The sequence below is a fragment of the Elaeis guineensis genome, chromosome 6 (genome assembly GCF_000442705.2).
Source record: "Elaeis guineensis isolate ETL-2024a chromosome 6, EG11, whole genome shotgun sequence".
Classification (NCBI taxonomy): domain Eukaryota; kingdom Viridiplantae; phylum Streptophyta; class Magnoliopsida; order Arecales; family Arecaceae; genus Elaeis; species Elaeis guineensis.
In genome coordinates, this window is record NC_025998.2 from 13327431 (window position 1) to 13349515 (window position 22085).

Consider the following 22085-nt stretch of genomic DNA (forward strand, 5'->3'; position numbering starts at 1 on the left):
ATCCTAAAATACTTCAGATATGGTTATGATATCTTCCTAGCTCTTTTGTTTTGGCACAGAGATCCTATTAAAATTGGAAATGACGTCGGTCATACATATAAAAGAAGATTGCTTCATTTCTTGTAAGTTTAGATCGCAGCCATCTGTCGTTGAAAAATCTTCTACGTACTTATCAAGAAAATTATGGGTGTTCATCAACAATATCATCATTCTCAAGTGATAATAGAAAAAAAAAAGACAAAAGTCATAGCCAGCTGCACAACCATCGATGTCATTCTCATATGCATGGCATCCATGAGAAAAATATTAACTCAAGTGATTAGGAAAAAAGATCTCCACATCATTCTTACATGCATGGCATCTATGAGAAAAATAGCCACAATATAAGTAGAGAGAAAACGCGCAAATATACCTTATCTTTTCTAAAACCAAAGCTGTTCTATTTTATGTATCGTACATGTCAACATCTAGTATTAAGTAAAAGGTTTATGAATCGTTGAACTGCAATATCTTAGTAATTACTTTAGTTACACTTCATTGAGAGAGCTTATAATTATAATAATTTTATAATTTAAATCTTTAAAATTTTCACTCTGTGCGTAACTATATTGGAAAATAGAACCACACTTACGGTCACTGTTTGATAATAATACCATTAAATCCGTTCTTTTAAACTAAGCTAGCACAGCTAGCATATACAGAGACCAATTCCTGAAGACCACCACCCGTTTGATTGAGAAAAAGAAGATCCCGTAGGCCTACAGACAACGAAACTTATTTGGCTAAGCCTCTAAACGCCAGGAGAAGATACCAGGAGAAAAGATACTAACATACAAGCGAATGTGTTAAAAGCATGCAATCCAAATACAAGCTGTCATCCAAGATGATAACATAAATATTATTAATTTAATCATAATATTAAAAAGAAGGTTTTCCCGTGATTTAGGGGACTTGTTTCCCGATAGCTATGGAAGTCCGCGGCTTTTGGGACCTCTGCACCTTGGAAACTCAGAAAATAAAGCTCCAGCGAGAGAGGAAAAATAATAATAATAATAATAATAAAACTTTTATAGTAGAAAGGAAAAAAATAAAAAGTAAATTAAAATCCATTATATAACGTGACCTCTCACATGCCGAAGGCCCCAAATGCCAGCAGCTGCTGTCATCTTTCACGCGTCTCGACGCTCTCGCCCTGCTCTCCAAAGCAAGCCCATAACCACTTGAGATCTCTTGAATTTTCTAAGTCTTCGGGACTGCTTTTGTGATCTGAGATCTCTTTTTTAATCACTTGCTGTCCATTTTTTCACAAGGTTTGTGATCTTAGTCTCAGATCCAATGCTCTTTTGGTTGGTCTTTATGCCACCAAATTTTGTATAAGTTCTTTGAGCTTGCCTCGTGACTTATTTTCTTATTGCTTCTCAGCTGAAATTGCAGAGTTTGTGATTCAAGTAGAAGGGAAGCTATAATTGGACCTGTCATGGATGTTGGTTGTGTGGGGTTGAAGGCCAACGTATATTTGGGTCACGCGAAGAAAGGTGGTGTTGGCAGTGGAGGAAGTGGGATTTGGGGGGAAGGGTTTTGCACCAGGGTAGCGAAGAAGTGTGTGGAGAGTAGGAGTTTGGAAAGGGGGGTAAGGCAGGAGTTACAGTCTCTATTCTCACTTCAGATGTCAGCAAGGAGACCATGGTAAGTCATCACCATCAAAAACTATCTGCTTCCCTCTTACAGATTTTTATACATATGTTTGAGCAAAAAGGTGACAACTCCATCCAGTTCCACTTAACATTTTATAAAAGAAAAATAGTAATTACAAATATCATGTGAGGCTGTTTAAATCACAACTGTGAAATTAGTATTCAGTTTACTAGGATTAGTAAGTGAAGTCGATGATACCTTTAAATTCACTATGTATATATCCGATCCTCTGTAAGGAATATTCTTCAAGTTTGCTTGGTTGTTGATCTCCCTTAATGCGATGGAAGTTTTTAAGTTTATGTTGCCTGAAGTGATGCTTCTTCTTCTTCTTCTTTTTTTTTTTTGCTTTTTCCCTTTGATATGTTTGATCTGCTTCTGCTTTTGATTTATGAATGGTATTCCTTGCAAATTCAGGTCTTTCAGACACCAATGTTTGGGAGTCAGAAGGCAGACCCCAAGAATGTTGCTTCTATTATACTGGGAGGAGGGGCTGGGACGCAGCTATTCCCGCTCACCAGTACAAGAGCCACACCCGCTGTAAGAATATACACGCTTCTTTTCTTGAGTATTTAATTTAGTAATAAGCTTTTGTGGTCGTAAAATTTTTGTGGGCTCTAAGCTCCTAGAGGAAAAGATACAGTTTGATGCTGGATGATTTCGTTGTTCCGTCTTGTCATCTTTAACATTTAAGTTGACTGCAAGCCGAGTTGGCATGTATCTTCCAGCTGGGATATATCTCTAACATTTGGTTCTTCTATGATCCATCAGGTGGATCTTGATTTCAGAAAGCTTGATCTTTATTGATATAGAAATTTGAGAATAGGTTTATCCTAGAGTCTGGTAGAAGCTTGGAACCAAACATGACTCTTTCTATTAATGGCTGATGTAGAGTATAATGCTTGTTAGTGATGGTGAATGTGATAATCTTCCAAATGAGAATTTTGATTTATTTATGACCGTATCTTGATAAATATTTTGTCATTGGTTTGATTCCTATACGAGGAGTTTTTATCATGGTCAGTTACAGTACTATCTGCAATGCGAGTCACTCAAGTTTGATTTTCCCTGCATCACTCAGCAAATTATCCTTAACACTTCTCACAGAATGTGTTCTCTGATTTCTTTTTTTTTAATTAAGTCTGGTTGTCTGTAGTCCCCTATATTCCATCTTCGTATATGGTGGATCCTTTGTATTTTTCGTTCTCTAAATTCTTTATGCGCTATCATTTACTTGTTTCTTTTTTGTAAGTGATTTTTTCTATCACATATCTAAATGGAAAAATTTTGTCTCTTTCTTTTAATATTGAATATTTTTTTTGTATATTTCCTTCTCCATATTATTTTGTTAATTGATAAATAATAATTTGAAAATTTTGAGCAGAATGGTGACACAAGGTCACGACCATTTCATTGATAAAATGAAATAATGTGATAAATAATATTTTTAAAGCACTTAAAGTTCAGTCTACTGTTTATGATCAGTAATTAGCTCAACAAAAATCTATGGCACTTGCAAGTTTGTTGCTCATAAGTGATTAGGGCAGTCATTATTATCTTTCCTAAAGTTTATTGAATTGAAACATGGTTCCTTTTTATTTTTGAGACCAAAATTGACATCGTGATTTCACATCGTGCAGGTGCCTGTTGGAGGATGCTACAGGCTTATCGATATTCCAATGAGCAATTGCATCAATAGTGGCATTAACAAGATATTTATTATGACTCAGTTCAATTCAGCATCTCTCAATCGACACATTCATCGTACATATAACCTTGGGAATGGCATCAACTTTGGTGATGGATTTATCGAGGTAAAGTTTCTTTACTATTAAGCTAATTCAAAGTTTCTATTTCATTCTATTGAATGATATCAAGCCCAAACAAGATGATCATCAGATTAATTGTCGCATGTTTCTTGATGGTACTGGTGAAATAGCTGATAATGAACTATATAGCAGGCTATAAACCACCACATATCATTACCTAAACTTGCCCCAGCATAAGGATTCCAATTTTATTGTGTTTATGATACATTGTGCTTATCGATATATTGGAAATTTTTCACTTGATCCTTTGAAGCAACTCCATTCCATTGCCAATGAAAAGTTGATTTCTTTCCATGAGCAGGTTCTGGCAGCCACACAAACACCTGGAGAATTTGGAATGAACTGGTTTCAGGGTACAGCAGATGCTGTTAGACAATTCATTTGGGTGTTCGAGGTAAGCAATTGTTGGACAAGGAGAAGACCCACTAAGCCATACGATGAGATTTCATGTTACATCTTAATTTCCTTGTGTGTTGACAGGATAACAGGAATAAGAATATTGAACACATTCTGATTTTGTCCGGTGATCACCTATATCGTATGGACTACATGGACTTCATGCAGGTAAGCTGGAACATGGTTAATCAATTGCTTTTGTTGTTTTCATTGCCATGCTTACTGACATAGTTATATTGTACATGATACATGCAGAAGCATATTGATACAGGTGCTGATATCACAGTTTCATGTGTTCCTGTGGGTGACAGGTATGTTAGATGTGCATAATGATCTTGTATTTTTGACTCCATGGACACTGGAGCATATAGGTAGTAATTAACTCAGCCCAAAAATTTGAGACCATTTATGATTAAAAAAAAGGATGCACAAAAAGAAATGTTTGTAAAATTTTTGCATGCATTCTGTCTATGATATATATTACTTAAATTTGATATTACTATGAGTTTCTGAAAAAACTCCAAAATATATATTTAGTGTATGTTCAGCTACAAGACATGCTCAGGTCACTCTAAGCCACTCTACTTCTTTCAGTCCTAGTCATGAGTTACTTGTTATATTTCATAATCTAGTCATAATATTCTCCAAAATATTGAAAATTAACCATATTTTTGTTGAGATTCTTATTGAGAAAAATCTCATAATATTCTGGTGACTTTATGAAAGATATATGGGGAGACCAAGCAAATTATTAGTGCAAAAATAAAGTTAATGAATGAATCAGAAATATTATGAACTGTAGTAAAATCTGTCTTTCATTAAGGAAATTATTCTTTAACTGATCTCTCTTTTTCTCTGAATGTTAAACTTTAAATGTTTTCTGAAATTTTTCCTGGAGTTGCTGAAATAGTGTGGTCTTGGCACCTTAGTGACTATAATTACTTGATGCTTAATATGATCTCTTCAAACAATGGCAACATGTAAAAGTATCTCTACATGCCAGTATGGACAGTGATGTTTGAAATTGGGATAGTATGTCATTAGGTTTTCAAGGTGCAAAGGGCCTACAGAAGGAGGAGACCAGGAACTGATGGAGGGATAATTGTTGCTGCCATTGTCAATTCCAACATGTTCTTGATAGAAATCATGCCAGAAGTTCTTGAAAAGTGTATGGTGGCTCCATTAGTTTGGTGTTCGGTAGAAGAAATGGAGGAAAGAATAATTAGTGTGGAAGGATGAGGACATAAGAACTTATTAACGAGCAAGAGGACTGCTTAAGCTTGTAAGTCAATAAGGTGCCTGTTGGAGTATGAATTTCTTGTTCTATTAGTAATCTTGGATAAAGGGTTGCTGAAAGAAACATATTCTGCCACACACTGAAACAAAACAATTAAGGGTATTATGCAGTCCACATATACCATAATGATGTACTAGCATAACAATTCCTTCGGATTCACAATAAGTGTACGAAAAGAGCTTGTTGAGGAAGGAAAATGTTGCATGATATGAGACTTCACTAGGAAGTTTAAAAAAACAGGAAACTAAATCAATTGGATGAGGCAAACAGAATGTCACAAAGAGATAAAGATGAAATATAGAACAATGATTAATCTGATAGTGATTAACCTTTATATGCTAGCATGCTCTTGAAATTATAAATTCTCCAGATGAGGCAAACAGAATCTCATGAAGAGATAAAGATGAAAAATAGAACAATGATTAATCTGACAGTGATTAATCTTTATATGCTAGCATGCTCTTGAAATTATAAATTCCCCATGATCTGGGTATGAATTTGGTATTACAAATTTACCAATTTTGCGATTTCTATCAACTATAACCCATATCTGTAAGAAGGTGCCGAAGCTTAGGAGCCTTAAAAGAAGTATCGGCCATGGTTCGGTCAGTTTACCATATCGGGAATTGTGCTTGTTCTGGCCTAGGTTTGGTAAAGTATGCTTATCTTGTTGTTCCATGGTGATACTTCGCATATGTTAGTAAGGAAAGTCACATTGTCATCCACATGCTTCCATACACTACTTTAATTCCCCTCTTTTAGTTGTCGATCAATATTTACTACTTTGATACTAGCATTCATTCACACTAAAATAAATAAGAATTTCTAACTAATGTGCAAATATCTACAATCAGGAATCTGTTAAGTATGGTATGAAGAGACGAATAACGATTTTTCATCATTATGCTTTGATACCATGTAGGATAGTGATTGTGCATTGCTTGCATGCCTGGGCTGAAGTTATGCTCCAAAAGTCTCAAGGAGAGACTTCATCTATCAAAAACTGACCAAAACTATCCAAAGCAAGATGCTAGGGACATGTAACATTGTAATGGTATGTCCTTGTTGGGCAGGGATAGACTGGGAAGTGGAAACACACATTGGCACATTAACAATAGTGGATTAACAGAACCAGTTTAAATGCAGGGACTGAAGACCACATTAACATTACCTATTAGCTTCAGACTTCTGTCCCTTCATTTTAACTATGTGCAGGTGATATGAAATTAATCGGTCCCTATTACCCATTTCACAGTTACGAGTACAATCTGATAATGACATATGGACATGCCAGCATAGTATTTACATTTAGGATAAACTATAAGTATGTGTTTTATTGGCTGTAGCAGTGTGAATACATCCGCATGTCATTTTCAGTTCCTAACACAGTATAAATCTATTATAGATCAATTAGACAACATGCAGTGCCTATAATTAGCAATAAATTCCTAATTCCCCAAAATATTTAAGTAGACTCAATCATGAAGACTCTATGTAAGATGCCTATGCATCATTCTTATAATAATTTTCCTCAGCTTGGATCATCTTCTTAGCATTAGTGTTTTGCATCTTCAATCTCAGAGATCTTTCCTTTGCAGCATCTTCATTTCTTTTTTTCTTTTTTTCTTTTTTTTTGAGTAATTCCTTTGGCAACATCTTCATGCTCATTTTCCATGTCAATATTCTTTTCCTTTACACCTAAATGATTCCTTGAACCATTTGTATTTGTGTTTAGTTTCCTAATCACATAGCTGTTTATTTAGATCCTTGAGAAGCAGGGAAATCATTAATGCCGAGTTACTTATTCAAACATTGTCCTTTCTTCATGTTTTACTAGATAATGTACATCTAGTCATCTTCTCTAATTGCTTCCACTTTACTAATCCATCTCTTGAACTAAAATGATATGAAAAGGCCGGTCTCTGACACAAGCTCATTTCTGTATGCTTAAATTCATTGGTTGCAATTGTGCCGTGTCTGATAATTTGCAGAAATAAGTTGGTTGTTTGCTGCTTTTTTTAAAGAAAGTTTATAAATTTAATTTTTTGTTTTCACTGACTTGATAACTATTATGTGAAAGCCGTGCATCTGACTATGGATTGATGAAGATCGATAAGACAGGCCGCATTATCCAATTCTCCGAGAAACCCCAGGGTGCTGATTTAGAAGCTATGGTTAGAAAATATCCTCTCAATCTCTTCTTCTATTGTAATTTAATTCTGATATATGGAATATAATCTCTGCTGCTACACTGCTACTCTGTCATAAAATGATAAATAACTCTAATTAGAAAGTCTGTTGGTGGTATGCAGAAAGTTGACACCACTTTTCTCAGACTGTCCTCTCAAGATGCTAAGAGATATCCCTATATTGCATCAATGGGAGTTTATATCTTTCGAAGAGATGTTCTTCTAAAGCTTCTGAGGTAATTTTCTCCCTTCCTGAGGAGACCATTTTTTTCAGAGCGTTCATTCTCAATACTTCTTATCATTTTTAGGTGGAGGTATCCAAAATCCAATGACTTTGGTTCAGAGATCCTTCCATCATCTTTGCAGGACCATAATGTTCAGGTGAGAGAGTACTTTAAACCTGAATTTAGCCTATCTATTTTCTCCCGCTCCTCTTCAGCTAGTGGATGAGTTATATCTGGTAATAAGCTCAAAGTGTGGTCCGAAGTGTTACCTGAATGCAACTGTAGGCCCACACGTCTTGTTTCGTTTTCATGCTATAAAAATTGATGAGTTATTGAAGATTCCTCTCTTTGCAGGCATATTTATTCAATGACTACTGGGAGGATATTGGAACTATTAAGTCATTCTTCGATGCTAATTTGGCACTCACAGAACAGGTTGCAATTGCTCACTGAGAAATAGTATGAAGTAGCGTAGTCTTGGTTGTTTGCAATTACGAGGTTATGTATTTCGTGTATATTTTTAGCATCATTTTATGGTGTTACAAAATCATGTTAGAAATTAGAATGCGCATAATTTGCAGTGCACCCTTATCATTAGAATTTCTTATTCCTGAAAATATGAAACGGAAGCTGGCTTCATGTCCATTTTTATGTCTTTTTGCAGCCTCCAAAATTTCAGTTTTATGATCCAATGACACCCTTCTTCACATCACCTCGATTTTTACCCCCAACCAAAATAGAAAAATGCAGGGTATGTGGAAATACTTTATAAGGTTCTTATCTCTATTACAATCTTTTGGCATCTCATAGTGAAATCGACCATGCAGGTCTTAGATGCAATTATTTCACATGGATGCTTCTTGCGGGAATGCAGTGTTCAACATTCTATAGTAGGAGTGCGGTCACGTTTGGATTATGGTGCAGAATTGAAGGTATGTAATTAAGATTAGACTTTATTATGAAAACTTTAGTAGTCCCTTCTATTTGAACAATAGTAGCTGAAATCTTTTGCAGTTGTTAAAGTCGTCTCAGAGTTCTCACCAAGTCTCACAAGGGAGTCAAAATTGTGAGATAAATGTTTGTGCGTGCACATACATGCAACCCTGTACCTTTTATTTTTGACTAGGTTGTCCTTAATCAGACAAGTATTAGTGAAAGTGAGCCACCTAAAACCTCCATTTATTTTAGAGGTTGGTAGTATTAGAAAGATTAGCAGGGTTAAATGTTACATATATAGAATTTTCATAGATTCCAGGAAAGCTACTGAGATGAGGTCTTTCCAAATAAAGACATTGATTTTACTTACTTCATGAGCACGGAATCATTTTAGGATTTAGAATAAAGGAGCTCCTCCCTCTTAATATATATATATATATCCCACAAGTTTCTCAAAGGCAGAAAGCTTCCAAGCCAAGCTTGGAAGGTAAGGCAACCTTTCTTTAATGCCTTTCCACTTGAAGGGGAAAAATGCTTTCTTCCTATTTTCTCTCAGTCCACCCATGCTTTTACCTCTTAACCCTCACAGAAAAAGCTATATTCTCTTGGTACATGGGCTTCTATTCTTTTGTTTCTCATTTTACATGCCCATACCATCCCATTGGTCTCGACGACTTTATTCTAACTTTCCTCATCCTCTAGCAAATATTGGTTAGATTGGTTTTGCTTATTTCCAACATCTTTTTATTCTTACCTCGTTTGCTTCGCACCCTCATTTATTTGAATGTACAATCCAATATTTACCATGTTTCCAGCATCACTTATCCCTTCTACCTTTTCTCCCAGTCTCACCTTATTGACCTCTCCAGAGATACATTTCCTTTGATCCGTCCTAGTCCAATTATCTATTCATTAGTGCTTTTCTTTAGTACATAAGAGACAACACAGGATGCCTCTTGGCCCTCCTCCTGTGTCTTTTACCCTCATGCTTTGTTTTTTCTACTTTGCTTGGCTTACACTTTTTTTTTTTTTCTTCATTTAGTTTAAACTTGTATCATCCATAGATAGCTTACTGCAAGAGGCACCAAACACACTCACAAAACAACTCACAGCATGGCAAATTTACTGTTGAAACTTTAAATGTCTTGTGGATGCTCCAGAGTTCCAGTAAAAAACTGCAGCTATCATGTTTTTATCATGATTAAGAATTAAATAATACACAGCCATTGAAAATTACAATGTCGTTGTTCTTTTTATCATTTAACATTGCTCACGAATACTAATTATAAAGCCAGAAACATCATGAATGCTAATGTTAGAAAAAATTGACATTCAAGTATAAAAAAGATTGAAGGATAGGCTAACATTTCAGAACCATTGGGAGACTTTCAGATCTTGTGAAGAAACTTGACTAATATTGCTTTTTTCACTCTCTCCTGAGCATCTCAGGATACCGTGATGATGGGCGCTGACTACTATGAAACTGAAGCTGAAATTGCTTCTCTACTGGCAGAGGGTAAGGTGCCAATTGGCGTGGGACAAAATACCAAGATCAGGTGAGACTTAGATCGGTGCTTTTTATGAATATGTGCAACCTTAACTTAAAAAAGTTTGTTTGCCGGAAGCTCAAGGGTTCTCTCTATTATTCCAGTAATTGCATCATCGACATGAATGTCAGGATTGGAAAAAATGTCATCATTGCGAACAAAGAAGTATGTGCTACTTTTCTTATGTGTTTATCCTTAGCCAGAAAATTTTGTATCTATATTGACTTGCAGACCATGCCCTTCATAACAGGGTGTTCAGGAAGCTGATAGGCCGTGTGAAGGGTTCTATATAAGATCTGGGATCACAATAATCCTGAAGAATGCAATCATCAAAGACGGAACAATCATATAAAGCACCCTTTTGCTGGATGTTTCGTATCGACGGTGCTTGAGGCCATGGAGGTAGAGGATTCAAGGCCGATGAGCAAGGAAGAAGGATAGATGAGCCGGGTGATGACCTTACGCTCTGTAAAAATCAAGTATGTAGGCTGGTGTTTAGTTTCTTTATGGTTTATATTTTGCTAATAATAAACTTCAGAAGGCTTCCTACAACCTCCAGAAAACAAGCAGCTGGGTGGCAGCTGCATCCTTGTACGCAAATAAATAGTTTATTCATGTTTCAGAGTGCTGTTAGTATCAATAAATCAAGAGGCATGTTGCTTCTTTTATTTATGTAAATAAATTTAGCTGTAGTGAGTCTTTAAGCCTTTTGTAATGTGAACGTATCACATAATGGAAATCTAGTTGTTTACCCTTATGGAGGTATGATTTATGGATGGTCAATACTCTTAAATACTCGGAATCGGTAAAAACATTGTATTTGTTTATATTAGGATACCAAGCAAAACTAGTTCTTTGGCTCTTTCAATGTATGGAAGAACATGCATAAGATTCATGCTCAAGGTAATTTATTTATATCAATATCAGTAACAGCTCTGTTTGATTTCAAGCTAAACAAGACAGTTTAAAGGGCAAGTAGTAACTTGCAAAAGACAACAACAATATCTACATCCCAATGCTTGCACATCATCTTTGCCTTTCAAATAAAATCTGCAAAGCCATTCTTTTGGATGAAGGAAAATCATCTCAAGTGATAATAAACTAGCTTCAGTTTTCACTCATCTAGGTATCAAGTATCTGGAGTTTTCTTAACCGTTATCATCTAGCTTAATTTCCTCCATTCTTTCCCTTGTTCTCATCGTGCCAATGCTTCCTTCTCATAGCCTTAGCCCGGTCCAGTTGCTTGATGTTTTGCATTCTAGCATACAGCTTTCCCCAATAGTGAAGTATACGGCAGTATGCAGTGATCATTTTGGCTGTGGAAGGTGTCTCACTTAGAATAATTTCATAACCATCTCTAAATGAATCCATTCCTTCAGTCAGGAGTTGCCAGAAAAGGCCACCTGCAGTCGCACCCCCTGTTCTTGCTGACCAATAGATTTTAGAATACACTGTATTAAACAATGCATCCCTCTGGGAGCTGCTGAAGCCAGGATCCTTCCAGGATTTTCCGAACTCGGTTAGGAGCAATGGCTTTCTGAGGATATTGCTCGCATCATGGATGTGGGAGTCAAGCCATCTGTTCAGGAAAGCAAGTTGCATATGATCATTTGAACTAGACAACCTGCGTCCAATCAAGGAAGCGATAATATGGATTAATACTTTCGGGAAAGCAAGTTGTGTTTGATCATTTGAATTGGACAACCTGCGCCCAATCAAGGAAGCAGAAGATATGGATCAATATTTGGAAGAATTTTCATGTGAAGCATGAGAAGTTGTGTAATAATGCAAAGCATTCTTAAGTGACTCCATGATTAGAAATGAGAAAACTAGAAACTATTTGTATGCAAATCTATGAATCAACTGTATTCCACCCATTCTGCTGCTATGATTACCATTGGTCGGGATAGGAATGAACGGTGGCGAAATCGATGCCAGGAATCTGATTGTTGGATATGAAATCTGTTCCCACTTGAAAACCTGGATTGAATTGCAGATGTTTTGATGATGCTCCATAAAATCCCTCAAGACCGGCTTCCAGCAAGTGGTTACTGTCTACAGACTTCACAAAGGCAGCCATCTCCGTGATCCATGTCTATATGATAAGAACCAATGAAGGTGGCTTAACAAGAACCCACAATAAGGAACAATAGACAAATTATCTCCTACATTTTACTGCCCTTGGAAATACCAAAGTCTGTGTCAGTAGATAACAAGCACAAATTATCCCCTACATCTTACTGCCCTTGGAAATACCAAAGTCTGTTTTCAGTAGATAAAACATCAATGTCAGACTGAGGTTTCAGCTCTGCATTTTAAAAGCACTAATATCCATGACCGGATAGGATGGCCATCGATCCTTATGAATTCACCGCAGTAGAAACCACAGATAATTTGCCAACTGAGGTGGAAGGTGATTAAATCTGGGCATTTGGTGAAACTTTTTTTTTATCACAAGAAGCATTATTTCGTGTGCGCATGCATCAGAAAGTATTAAAAGGATCAAAGCATGCTGAGTTAGAGGTCTACAACGGTCCATATGTCCAAAGGATAACTTCTGAACCTAAATTATCTTTAAATTTTTTGAAGAATGCTTTTGAGAGGTTGATGAATAAGCCAGGCTTGTTTCTTGAGATAACATAGGAGGAAATTGCAATGAATACTCTAATTTGATCAGGAAACAAGGCAAGATTACCTCTTTTTATCCAGAGAAAAGAAATTTTCAATGAATTCCTGAAAATAATCATACCAAATGAAAATGACAAAATGAGTAAAATATAAAAATTATTTTCAACTTGGCCAACCTGAATGGTCCTTCCTGATGGATCTGATTGGCATCTTGGCTCATTCATAAGCTCCCATGCAAAGATTGTTGGGTCATTCTTGTAAGCAACTCCAGTAATTGTGTTAACTCTTGTAAGCACAGTCTTCACAATAAGAAATTAAAAAAAAAAAAAAAAGGTCAGAAAAGTAGCGAAAAACCATTAAAATTAAAAGCTAATGAAAAAAGAGATCACTATAAAAAGGTAAAGGAAATGATAATCAGTACTCTAAAGTTCTTTAAGAATATATAGGTCGTTAAAGTCCAAAAGATCTACTTGTTACGAGGCAGACCTTCAAGATAATTATGAGAAAGAAACAGATTTTGTCCAACAAGAAGCCTATTACCGAGGTAATAGATGAAAAACCAAGAAAAGAGCTTTTAAAACAAAATATTTTCATTCACAAACAACAGCAAGTGGCATTGAGCCAAATAAAGAATTAAGTTAGATCCTTCACTAATATATGTAAACGAAAACGGGAACCAGAGATAAGAAATGAAAAATATAAAAGAGGAGAAGAATAAGAAACATCATCTTCTTGGACAAACTAAAAGGAAATTAGTTCAGACTTCAAATAATCTGTCATGGGACAGTAAAGTCCAACCTCTCCGAGATTCTTTTGAGGATTTGGAATGAAAGCCAAAACTTTCGTAGGAGAAGAGTATAAGGACTTTTGTTAGACATTTGGATCCATGATTAATCTCAAGACAAGGAGGAGAAATATTACGGTAAAAATTTTTGTTTGACTAAGCATTAATATTCTGTGATTTTTCATGTAATTCGTTAGTCTTCATCCAAGTATGCATGAAGACCTAATGGTCACCAATACTAGGTTTTATTTGACTATCTGACAATATTTTCTCCCTAAACATCATTCAAAAACTAAGTCTGGGTCAAATCTCGCTCCCACAAAAGAAAAAAAAAAAAGGAGATAGAAACAAGTCAGTCAATGAAAACAAATTATATACTGCCCTAAAATAAACAGATCATCATCAAAATGCATATATGGACTCGTTTCTCATTCAACCCTTTTTTTTTTTTCCGTAAACGTTGCTAAGGGGAGAACAGCTACCACAACAAATAACAAGCCAGAAGTTTAGAAAGACAAACGAGAGGAATCATAAGTTACACTTCCTTCTTCCTACCTTGACATAATTTTTATAGAATCCTTTAACCACATGGTTGGTGAAGAACTCATCATCAGACACAATGTTCTGACCCTGGTTCCTGGCCCATTGCACATACTGCTTCTTCCCTCCATAGTTGTCGTAGTTGTTCACCAAGCTCAATATAAGCCGGATCTTGTACTTTCTGGCTCGGATACAACAAAATCCAACCCCTAGACGCAACAAATACATAAATATACAAAAACTTATAAAAACTCGAGGGAAAAAATTTAGAAGATTAAGAAAAGAAGGGTACAACAAAAAGGGGAATGGATTTGTAAGACCTTGAACATTTGCTCATTGTAAGAACCAGGGGAGTACTGCAACGCTGTGCTCCCCCCATCATTGAAGGCCCAAGTCCTGGCCACAGAGAGCCCATGGCTGGAGGCTTCTCTGAAGGCATTCGAGACCTTGTACCTCTGAGAAGGAACCGAGGCCACGTAGGTGAGCCAGTAGGCATTGAAACCATTGGCGAAGAATGGGTACCTATTCAGAACAAAATGCAGCCCCTTCGTCCTTATGAAACCACCCTTGGCCTCCACATGACGCTGCGGACTCAACAACAAGACCAAAAACACTGCTAAGAGGCTAACTTTCTTCATCTTCTTCCTCTCTTTGAGATGGGTTTTTGAGAAGGAATGAAAGAGAAAGAAAGCTTGGAGGAATTAATGGCGTGCCTTCCCTTCCGCTCTGGTGCACAGGGAACCTGAGGCCGAGCACAGAAAGAGGGCAGGCTTTTTATGTAGGCCTGTGAGATGCTGCATGTGACCCACCGGTAGACCTTCTCATGAAACAAGAAACAGGAGCAAGCATGTGATGACAAATAGTATGACAAAAAATTCTACAGGCTCTCTCTCTATTTGGAAGCAAACGCTGCTTTTATCTAATTGGGGAAAGTTGAGAAGGTGTCATATGGTGCTTGTTGTCATGGTATTAATTTAAATATAGTTTGCATGGTTGCAAATGGTTATATTAAGTAAGATTTACTGGGCCAACTAATCAGCATGAGCCAAACTAAATTATCGATCAAATTCCTGTAATCAAGGTGTCACCATTTGGAGGACTAATGTTGGTGAATCAGCATGAGCCAAACTAAATTATCGACCAAATTTCTGTAATCAAGATGTCACCATTTGGAGGACTAATGTTGGTGATCCAAATTCCTATAATCAAGGTGTCACCATTTGGAGGACTAATGTTGGTGATCACCAACATTAGTCCTCCAAATGGTGACACCTTGATTATAGGAATTTGATCGATAATTTAGTTTGGCTCATGCTGATTAGTTGACCCAGTAAATCTTACTTAATATAACCATTTGCAACCATGTAAACTATATTTAAATTAATACCATGACAATAAGCACCATATATATATATATATATATATATATATATATATATATAAGAGGACAGATTTGAATAAGGTTGATTAGATTTGGATTCAGATCTGATCAAATTAAAATTGGACAATGAGAATCCTATATCGATGATTCAAACCGTTGGATATGATCTACTACTCAAAAATATTTGCATATTAAAAATTATATAATTTGAAGATCTTTAACCTATGCATCAGTGATCAAAAAATATATTTAACTCAATTTTATTTAGGCTGTCTAATTGTTGACTACTTGATATATAGATTAGGGGTCTCTAAATCATACGATTTTTTATGTGCAAATAATTTTGAAATAATAATCGTATTCAATGATTTCATTATTGTGTAGGATCTTTATTATAGATTTTGATCTGACTGGATTTGAATCCAAATCCGATCTGATTGTCACCCTCTCTCCCCCCTCTCTCTCTCTATATATATATATAATGAGTCAATTTGGATCTTTCTTTGATGGAACACACCTCAACTAAGTTAATGATTTTGGATCTTCTGGTGATGAGATCATCGTCAAAATTTAATTGATGCTTCTAAGCTAATAATTTTATCGCCCAAGTGAATGATGCCTTCTCTCTCTGCAATATCTGCAAGTTTCGGATAAATCCTTTCTTTCTCATTTTTTTTATTTTTTTTAATTTGCATAATTGCGCTACAAATCCTCAACATTGTAAGCCAATGAGCCAATAATGTTGATGGTGAGTATTTCTTCAAAATCTCTTTTGAGAAATATAAGCTTTTTAAAAAGCATCCATCAAAAGAAGAGATATAGAATCTGTTAATTGTCTGCCCTGGTTAATCAACAAGACAAACTAGAATTGATAGGTCCAAGAATAAATAAACATATCATTGAAAGAGAAACGATTCCTTGCCTCCTAGTAGCCATCGAAAAATTTTATTAGGCAGGAAATACCTTTTTAAAGGATAAGCCTGACACGCTGCCTTCTTGGATTTCCCGATGAAATAGGATGCTCATGCCCTTTACGTGCGACAAAAGAGACCCTATGCTGTGAATAAGCATACTTTATCGGTACAGGTAACGCTGTAGCAGAGGACAGATGGTGGGTGTAGATTTTACATCCAATAAAATATGGGTTTTTGCGCAGAAAAAAATCCCAGCACACAAAGAGACGAACTTATTTGTTGTATTATTTAGGGAGAATTATGGCCAAATGCATGAATGAGGAAGTATTATAATAGTTCTTGTGGCACATTAGATTTGAAAAAAATTGGACGAGCTCCTAGGTTTTAGTGAATATTCGTGTATTGGATACTAAGATATTAACCTCTACCTAGCTTTTCTATCTTTTTCTTTTGCCTTCTAGGAAAGGAAGAAACACACAGACTGATATAATTACTCAAGCAATCAACAATAAATTTTTGGGTGCGAGCAATCAAGAATATTTGTTTGCCAAGCAGAGTAGTTGGATAAAACAGTAGAGCAAGCTCGATTTCACTTAATCTATAGCTAATTAATTAATCAAACTAGTTAAACTACTACAGATTACACTGACATTTTTTTTTTCTTTTTTTTTTTTGGGTGAAACAAAGGGCATATATTGTATGAAAAATTGTTTCAGATGTGAGCAAAGTCAGCTCAATACCCTTAAACCTCCACAACAAAGCAAAAGTAATACAGACTATACGTAAGCCACTCCTCAAACCTGACAACAAAGCTGAAATAATACAGTAAGCCACTCCTAAAACCGCAACAACAAAGCTGAAGTAAAAGCCAGAGTATGAACCATAGCTTGTGAGTTGTTAATAGCAACAAGCCACAAGGATATTTTTGAGAAATATGCCAAGAAGTTTCTATAGAACGTTTGAAACTTGTTTTGGGGAAAATCAAAACTTGTAGCCCAGGTTGCTCTGTGCAAACCTACTTGGTTATATGGATACAAGTAAACAATCGGAATCCTCTGTGATGTACCCTACATACTGTATAATACTGTGTATTTCTAGATGACTGCCATCAGATAATGGACAACCATCAAATAATGCACACGTGTATGACACGGCATGTTTCGTGGATTATCTTGTTTGATGATTTTCCATCTCTTAATGAGGGTCATTTATGATTGCATCGGATTCTGCAATGCGCATAATAGAGGGTTCATGCTCAAACAAATATTTTCATACATATTTTAATTTATTTAAGATATTATAAATATCTCGAATTTTTGTAGTATGCATTAAGGGATTATAAGTGTGATCAATAATAGAGTACCATTGTCATATAGAACGTAAAAGATACACAGACAAATGGAAACTCATCATGAACAAGAGAAGGGATTCTTTTCACAAAATTTATGTTCCAATTAACTAGGGATCAAGAAAAAAGAATCAATCTTTGCCATAGAAATTGAAACGGTTTTTTTCCCGACCTTTCCATATTTTTTTTTTTCTTTCTAAAATAGCAAGGAATGACTTGCCCAACACATCTTGTTCAAAGAAAATTAAAATCATGAACCTAGAAATTAAAGCAACAAATAAAAGAATCACTTAAATGTTGAGAATAATTTCCAAACAAAATGTAAAAATTAATAAGATAAAGCAAGCTGCCATACCGTGCGTGTGAATGCACATAATGGTGGCAACAACAAGCAATAACAAATCGTGACAGATGGCATCATGATCGATAATTTGTTGATATTTTATAGTTTATTTCCAGAATGCTTGAATTGTTGTGGAACCAATTCTTCATGAATGATTCTGCAAATTGCATGACCAACTAACTTGAACTTAGGTGATATCCCTTACATTCATGATTTGAGCCCTGGTAGTGACATCTCGACCATTTTTTCTAATTATTTCCCTCAAAGAAAGATATGCTTATCAACTCAAGCCATGTATCTATGCTATGGTCCACTTAATACAAGAATATTTGGTTGGATTTGATTCGTCTAATAGCCAACCGGCTCTACAAGTAGGTCAAGTGGGGTTTGGACCAAAACCCGGCCTTGCGAGACCAGCTGGTTCGGCCTTTGCCCAATGTATGAACAAAGCTCGGGGCTCCTTTACGATGCGGCCGTGATCGTGTGGGCCATCAATGACTTTGGGCACTTTAGAAAAACTTGGGCACGATGTGGGAAAAAAGCTGGTTAAAATACCTGCCACGTGTCATATATGTGCTAGGCCCGTGGGGAGCACGTGATGTATGGCCAAGCTGCGCTCACGATCACGTGAGATTTGGGCTTTGCCTCCGTATCCTGAAAAATAATAATGATATGGAAATATCCGTTCGGATATATTTTATATCCGAATCAATTCGAATATAAATAGAAATTTAAAATCCAACTAATATCTAGGGTACAAATGGATTGGATCGGATCAAGTCATGAGTGATCCGATCCGATCCAATTCTTTGATCGAATTTTGATATTGGATACAGATCCAACCCAATAAAAAGTCGAATCGGATCCATGATCAAATTTTTTGACCCAATAGATCATTCGGATTAGATCAGATCATATATAATCCAATCTTAATTTATAAAATATAGATCTGATTCGGATCAGATTGGATCGTGGGTCAAATTAACCAATAGGCATTAGCTATAACTATTCAATTGATTCTTGTAATTGGACTTGAAGTTGATCTTACAAGTTTACATCTAATGACACTCACAACAAAATGATTTTTGGAGTGGTCATTAACATGTGACAATTACATCCTAAAAAACTGTCAAGATGTATCTCATGTATATATAGAAGCCGGTCGTGGAATACAACTAAAAGTGAAATATCTATTTCCTACCAATCCTCTATAATTTTTGAGTTAGAAATTTGTATAGGTTTGATGCGAAGGATTTCTTATGGAGGTGGAAAGAAGAAAATAATGTTTGTTGGAGATTCATTAGCTTGAACCAGTGGGTGCCACTCAATTATGAGGTGGAAAAGGAAGAAGATAATATTGTGTAAGTGGACAGTCCACTGTAATTTGTGTCTAACCCATGCTAGCATATAATAGGTTTGAATCATATAATGATTTCGGATCAAATCGGATCATTGAGTATAAGATTCATATAAACCCAAAATTCAAGTGGGTCTGATCAAATCGGGTCGGATCAAAATTCAGTAAATACATGTCCGATCCAGATCTATGGGTCTTTTAAACGGTTCGAGTCGGATCTCCATTAATCGGATCGGATCGGGTCGTGGATCAATCCGATCTATTTGCAACCTTACTGATATCCGTATCTGTATTCATATCCGTAAAGAAAAAGAGATATAGATATGGATAGATAACTATCCATTCATATCCGAATATCTAAATCTATCTATAATAATATATAATTTTATATTCTATTTATTAATTTTAAAAAATATACAATCATATAAATACGTTATTGACATGATTTATCATCTATTTAGTAATATTTTTAATTCTATAATTATAAAATTTAATTATTAATATATATATATAATATTTAAATTATATTTTTTTATTTAAAATAAATATAAATATAATTTTTTATATTTAAATAATTATATATTTATATTTATATTCATTTAATGATACCGATATATTGGCATCCGATCTGATTACTGCCCTCACTTCAAAGGAAGCGAATAGCCCATAAATTATGACCGCTGACTTGGCGAGGCAATATTTATCATCTGTTGCAACGTCTCACTTCAAAGGTAGCGAAATAGCCCATAAATTATGACCGCTGACTTGGCGAGGCAATATTTATCATCCGTCACAACGTCTGGTGGTCCCGAAAGAGGGTCCAACGTTAGCAACCAAACTACCTGGGCGGAGGCAACGGTGGCAATAATTAAGGTAAACGGGTCCGTGGGAATCGCGATACCGCTAGGTTTCAATGACACTGGTGACCACCAAGGGGTCCAAAAGTGGTGGCGTTAAATGCGGGGCCGAGAAAGAGGGTGGAGCCGTGGAGCAAGTCACGGCGTCCGTCCAACTAAAGTGGGCATGCCAATTGCCATTGCCAACTTTGGCAGTGTGCACACGTGACTTTCCACGTGCAAAAGTATTGGACAATTAATAATTTTGTCTCGCAATCGGCAACTCTTTTATGTTACATTTATTAATTTTTTTCTCTGAGGCAGGCGGGTTATAACCCCAGCTCCCACGTGCGCGCCCCTTCACCTGGTCCAAAACCGAAGTCCGGACCGAGCCTCATGTTCATGGAACCAGAGCACTGAAAAAAATAGATTGGATTGATATTATGATGGAACCGCCATCCCTTGCCCCAAACACCAAGCTAGTATCATCCAAACTCAAATCCAACGATTTTATATTACATTTAGGAGCTATTTAGTTTGCAATCAGAATCGAATTCAGGGCAAAAATAAGAATTAAAATTATAATCGAAATGATCAAATTTTTTAAACATTTATTCATGATCGAAATCAGAATCGGAATCAAAAATTAATCTTTAAAAAAAATAAAAATTAAATTATAGATGACTGGATCTTTTATTTCGTGGCAGAATCAGAATCGAAATGAGACTGGTCCCAACCAACGATTAGAATAGAAGTTATCCATTTTATTTCGATTTTAAACCCCTACTCTACCAAATACCTCTTTAAATGATTCATATAGTTACTGTTAATGCTGCTATCCTGTAGTTGCATTTAGATGATTCATTGGACCAATATATGTAGTTGGCTGTGTCTTTTATAATGACGACCAGCCACTATCTGTAATTGGCTGTCTTTTATAATGGTGACCTTTGGGATCCTATACGTTGCTAATCACTCGTTGCCACATTGGTCGATTGTTTTACATGTACATAGACACAATCATGTAGAAAATTTAATAATTAGCAGTTTAAGGTATATGGATATGTTAACACACTATATTGTTTTGTCGTAAAGTAGCTCTTCTTGCTTTAATTATATCTATATATTATCACCTTCAACTCTTATATGAAATAAAAATAAAAAAAAAAGATCAGAAAATGAATAATATGGATCCAATATTGGACTTGTTGATTTTTTTGGTAAAATACTTGTTGATTATTTATTGTCATGGTGGTATATTAATTATCAATTTGTTATGTGGCTATATTATGCTTACCATTATTTTCTTAGCATATCCGCCGCTTTATTGCTTCGAATCTAGAGAGCATCTCGTCATTCATAACATTTGAGAACTTTCTTAGCAATTTTCTATTCTGGAATTTTCTGATGGCTATCATCCATAAAGAGTAACAGGAGGTAATGCTATAAATACAACAAATTTTTAGAAATATCATGCTTGAGCAAGTTGGTTCTCATGGCACGAGATGCTTCCTCCTAAAAAGATCCAGCCTCAATCATATATATAAAATAATCTTATATATAATATATATATATATATATTCGACCTAAAGTGTATTGTCCAAGGGCCAAGTCCAACCTTATTTTTGTAGCCTAGATATTCTTTTGGTCTTTAGTTGCCAAGATAGGGAAAGAAACTAAAAAAAATCATAATAATGAATATTAAAATTATTATAATACATTTAAATGAGATATTATCATAGTTATTATTGTTAGAAAGATAAGGTAGAGAAGAATGTTTGAGATGTTCTGAAGCATCATAAGGCTTTGCAGCCCTCTAAGTGATCCAATAGATTGGTGGAATC

At 35.6% G+C, this 22085-nt stretch overlaps 2 protein-coding genes across 2 annotated transcripts; one reads left to right on the forward strand and one right to left on the reverse strand.

The window, feature by feature from the left end:
- Positions 1-1423: 1423 nt before the first annotated feature.
- Positions 1424-10867, forward strand: LOC105047182 (glucose-1-phosphate adenylyltransferase large subunit 1). The gene is given in 16 exon segments (XM_010925995.3): positions 1424-1622; positions 1625-1686; positions 2110-2232; positions 3333-3506; positions 3823-3915; positions 4002-4085; positions 4173-4228; positions 7295-7388; positions 7527-7639; positions 7712-7784; positions 7982-8062; positions 8292-8378; positions 8455-8559; positions 10013-10119; positions 10215-10275; positions 10361-10867. Coding segments are annotated over 16 exon segments (1560 nt in total). The 5' UTR covers positions 1424-1477; the 3' UTR covers positions 10463-10867.
- A 113-nt stretch (positions 10868-10980) lies between these two features.
- On the reverse strand, positions 10981-14837 carry LOC105047181 (mannan endo-1,4-beta-mannosidase 1). The gene is given in 6 exon segments (XM_073259222.1): positions 10981-11734; positions 12006-12205; positions 12915-13037; positions 14078-14247; positions 14250-14271; positions 14383-14837. Coding segments are annotated over 6 exon segments (1290 nt in total). The 5' UTR covers positions 14701-14837; the 3' UTR covers positions 10981-11277.
- Positions 14838-22085: the final 7248 nt, after the last annotated feature.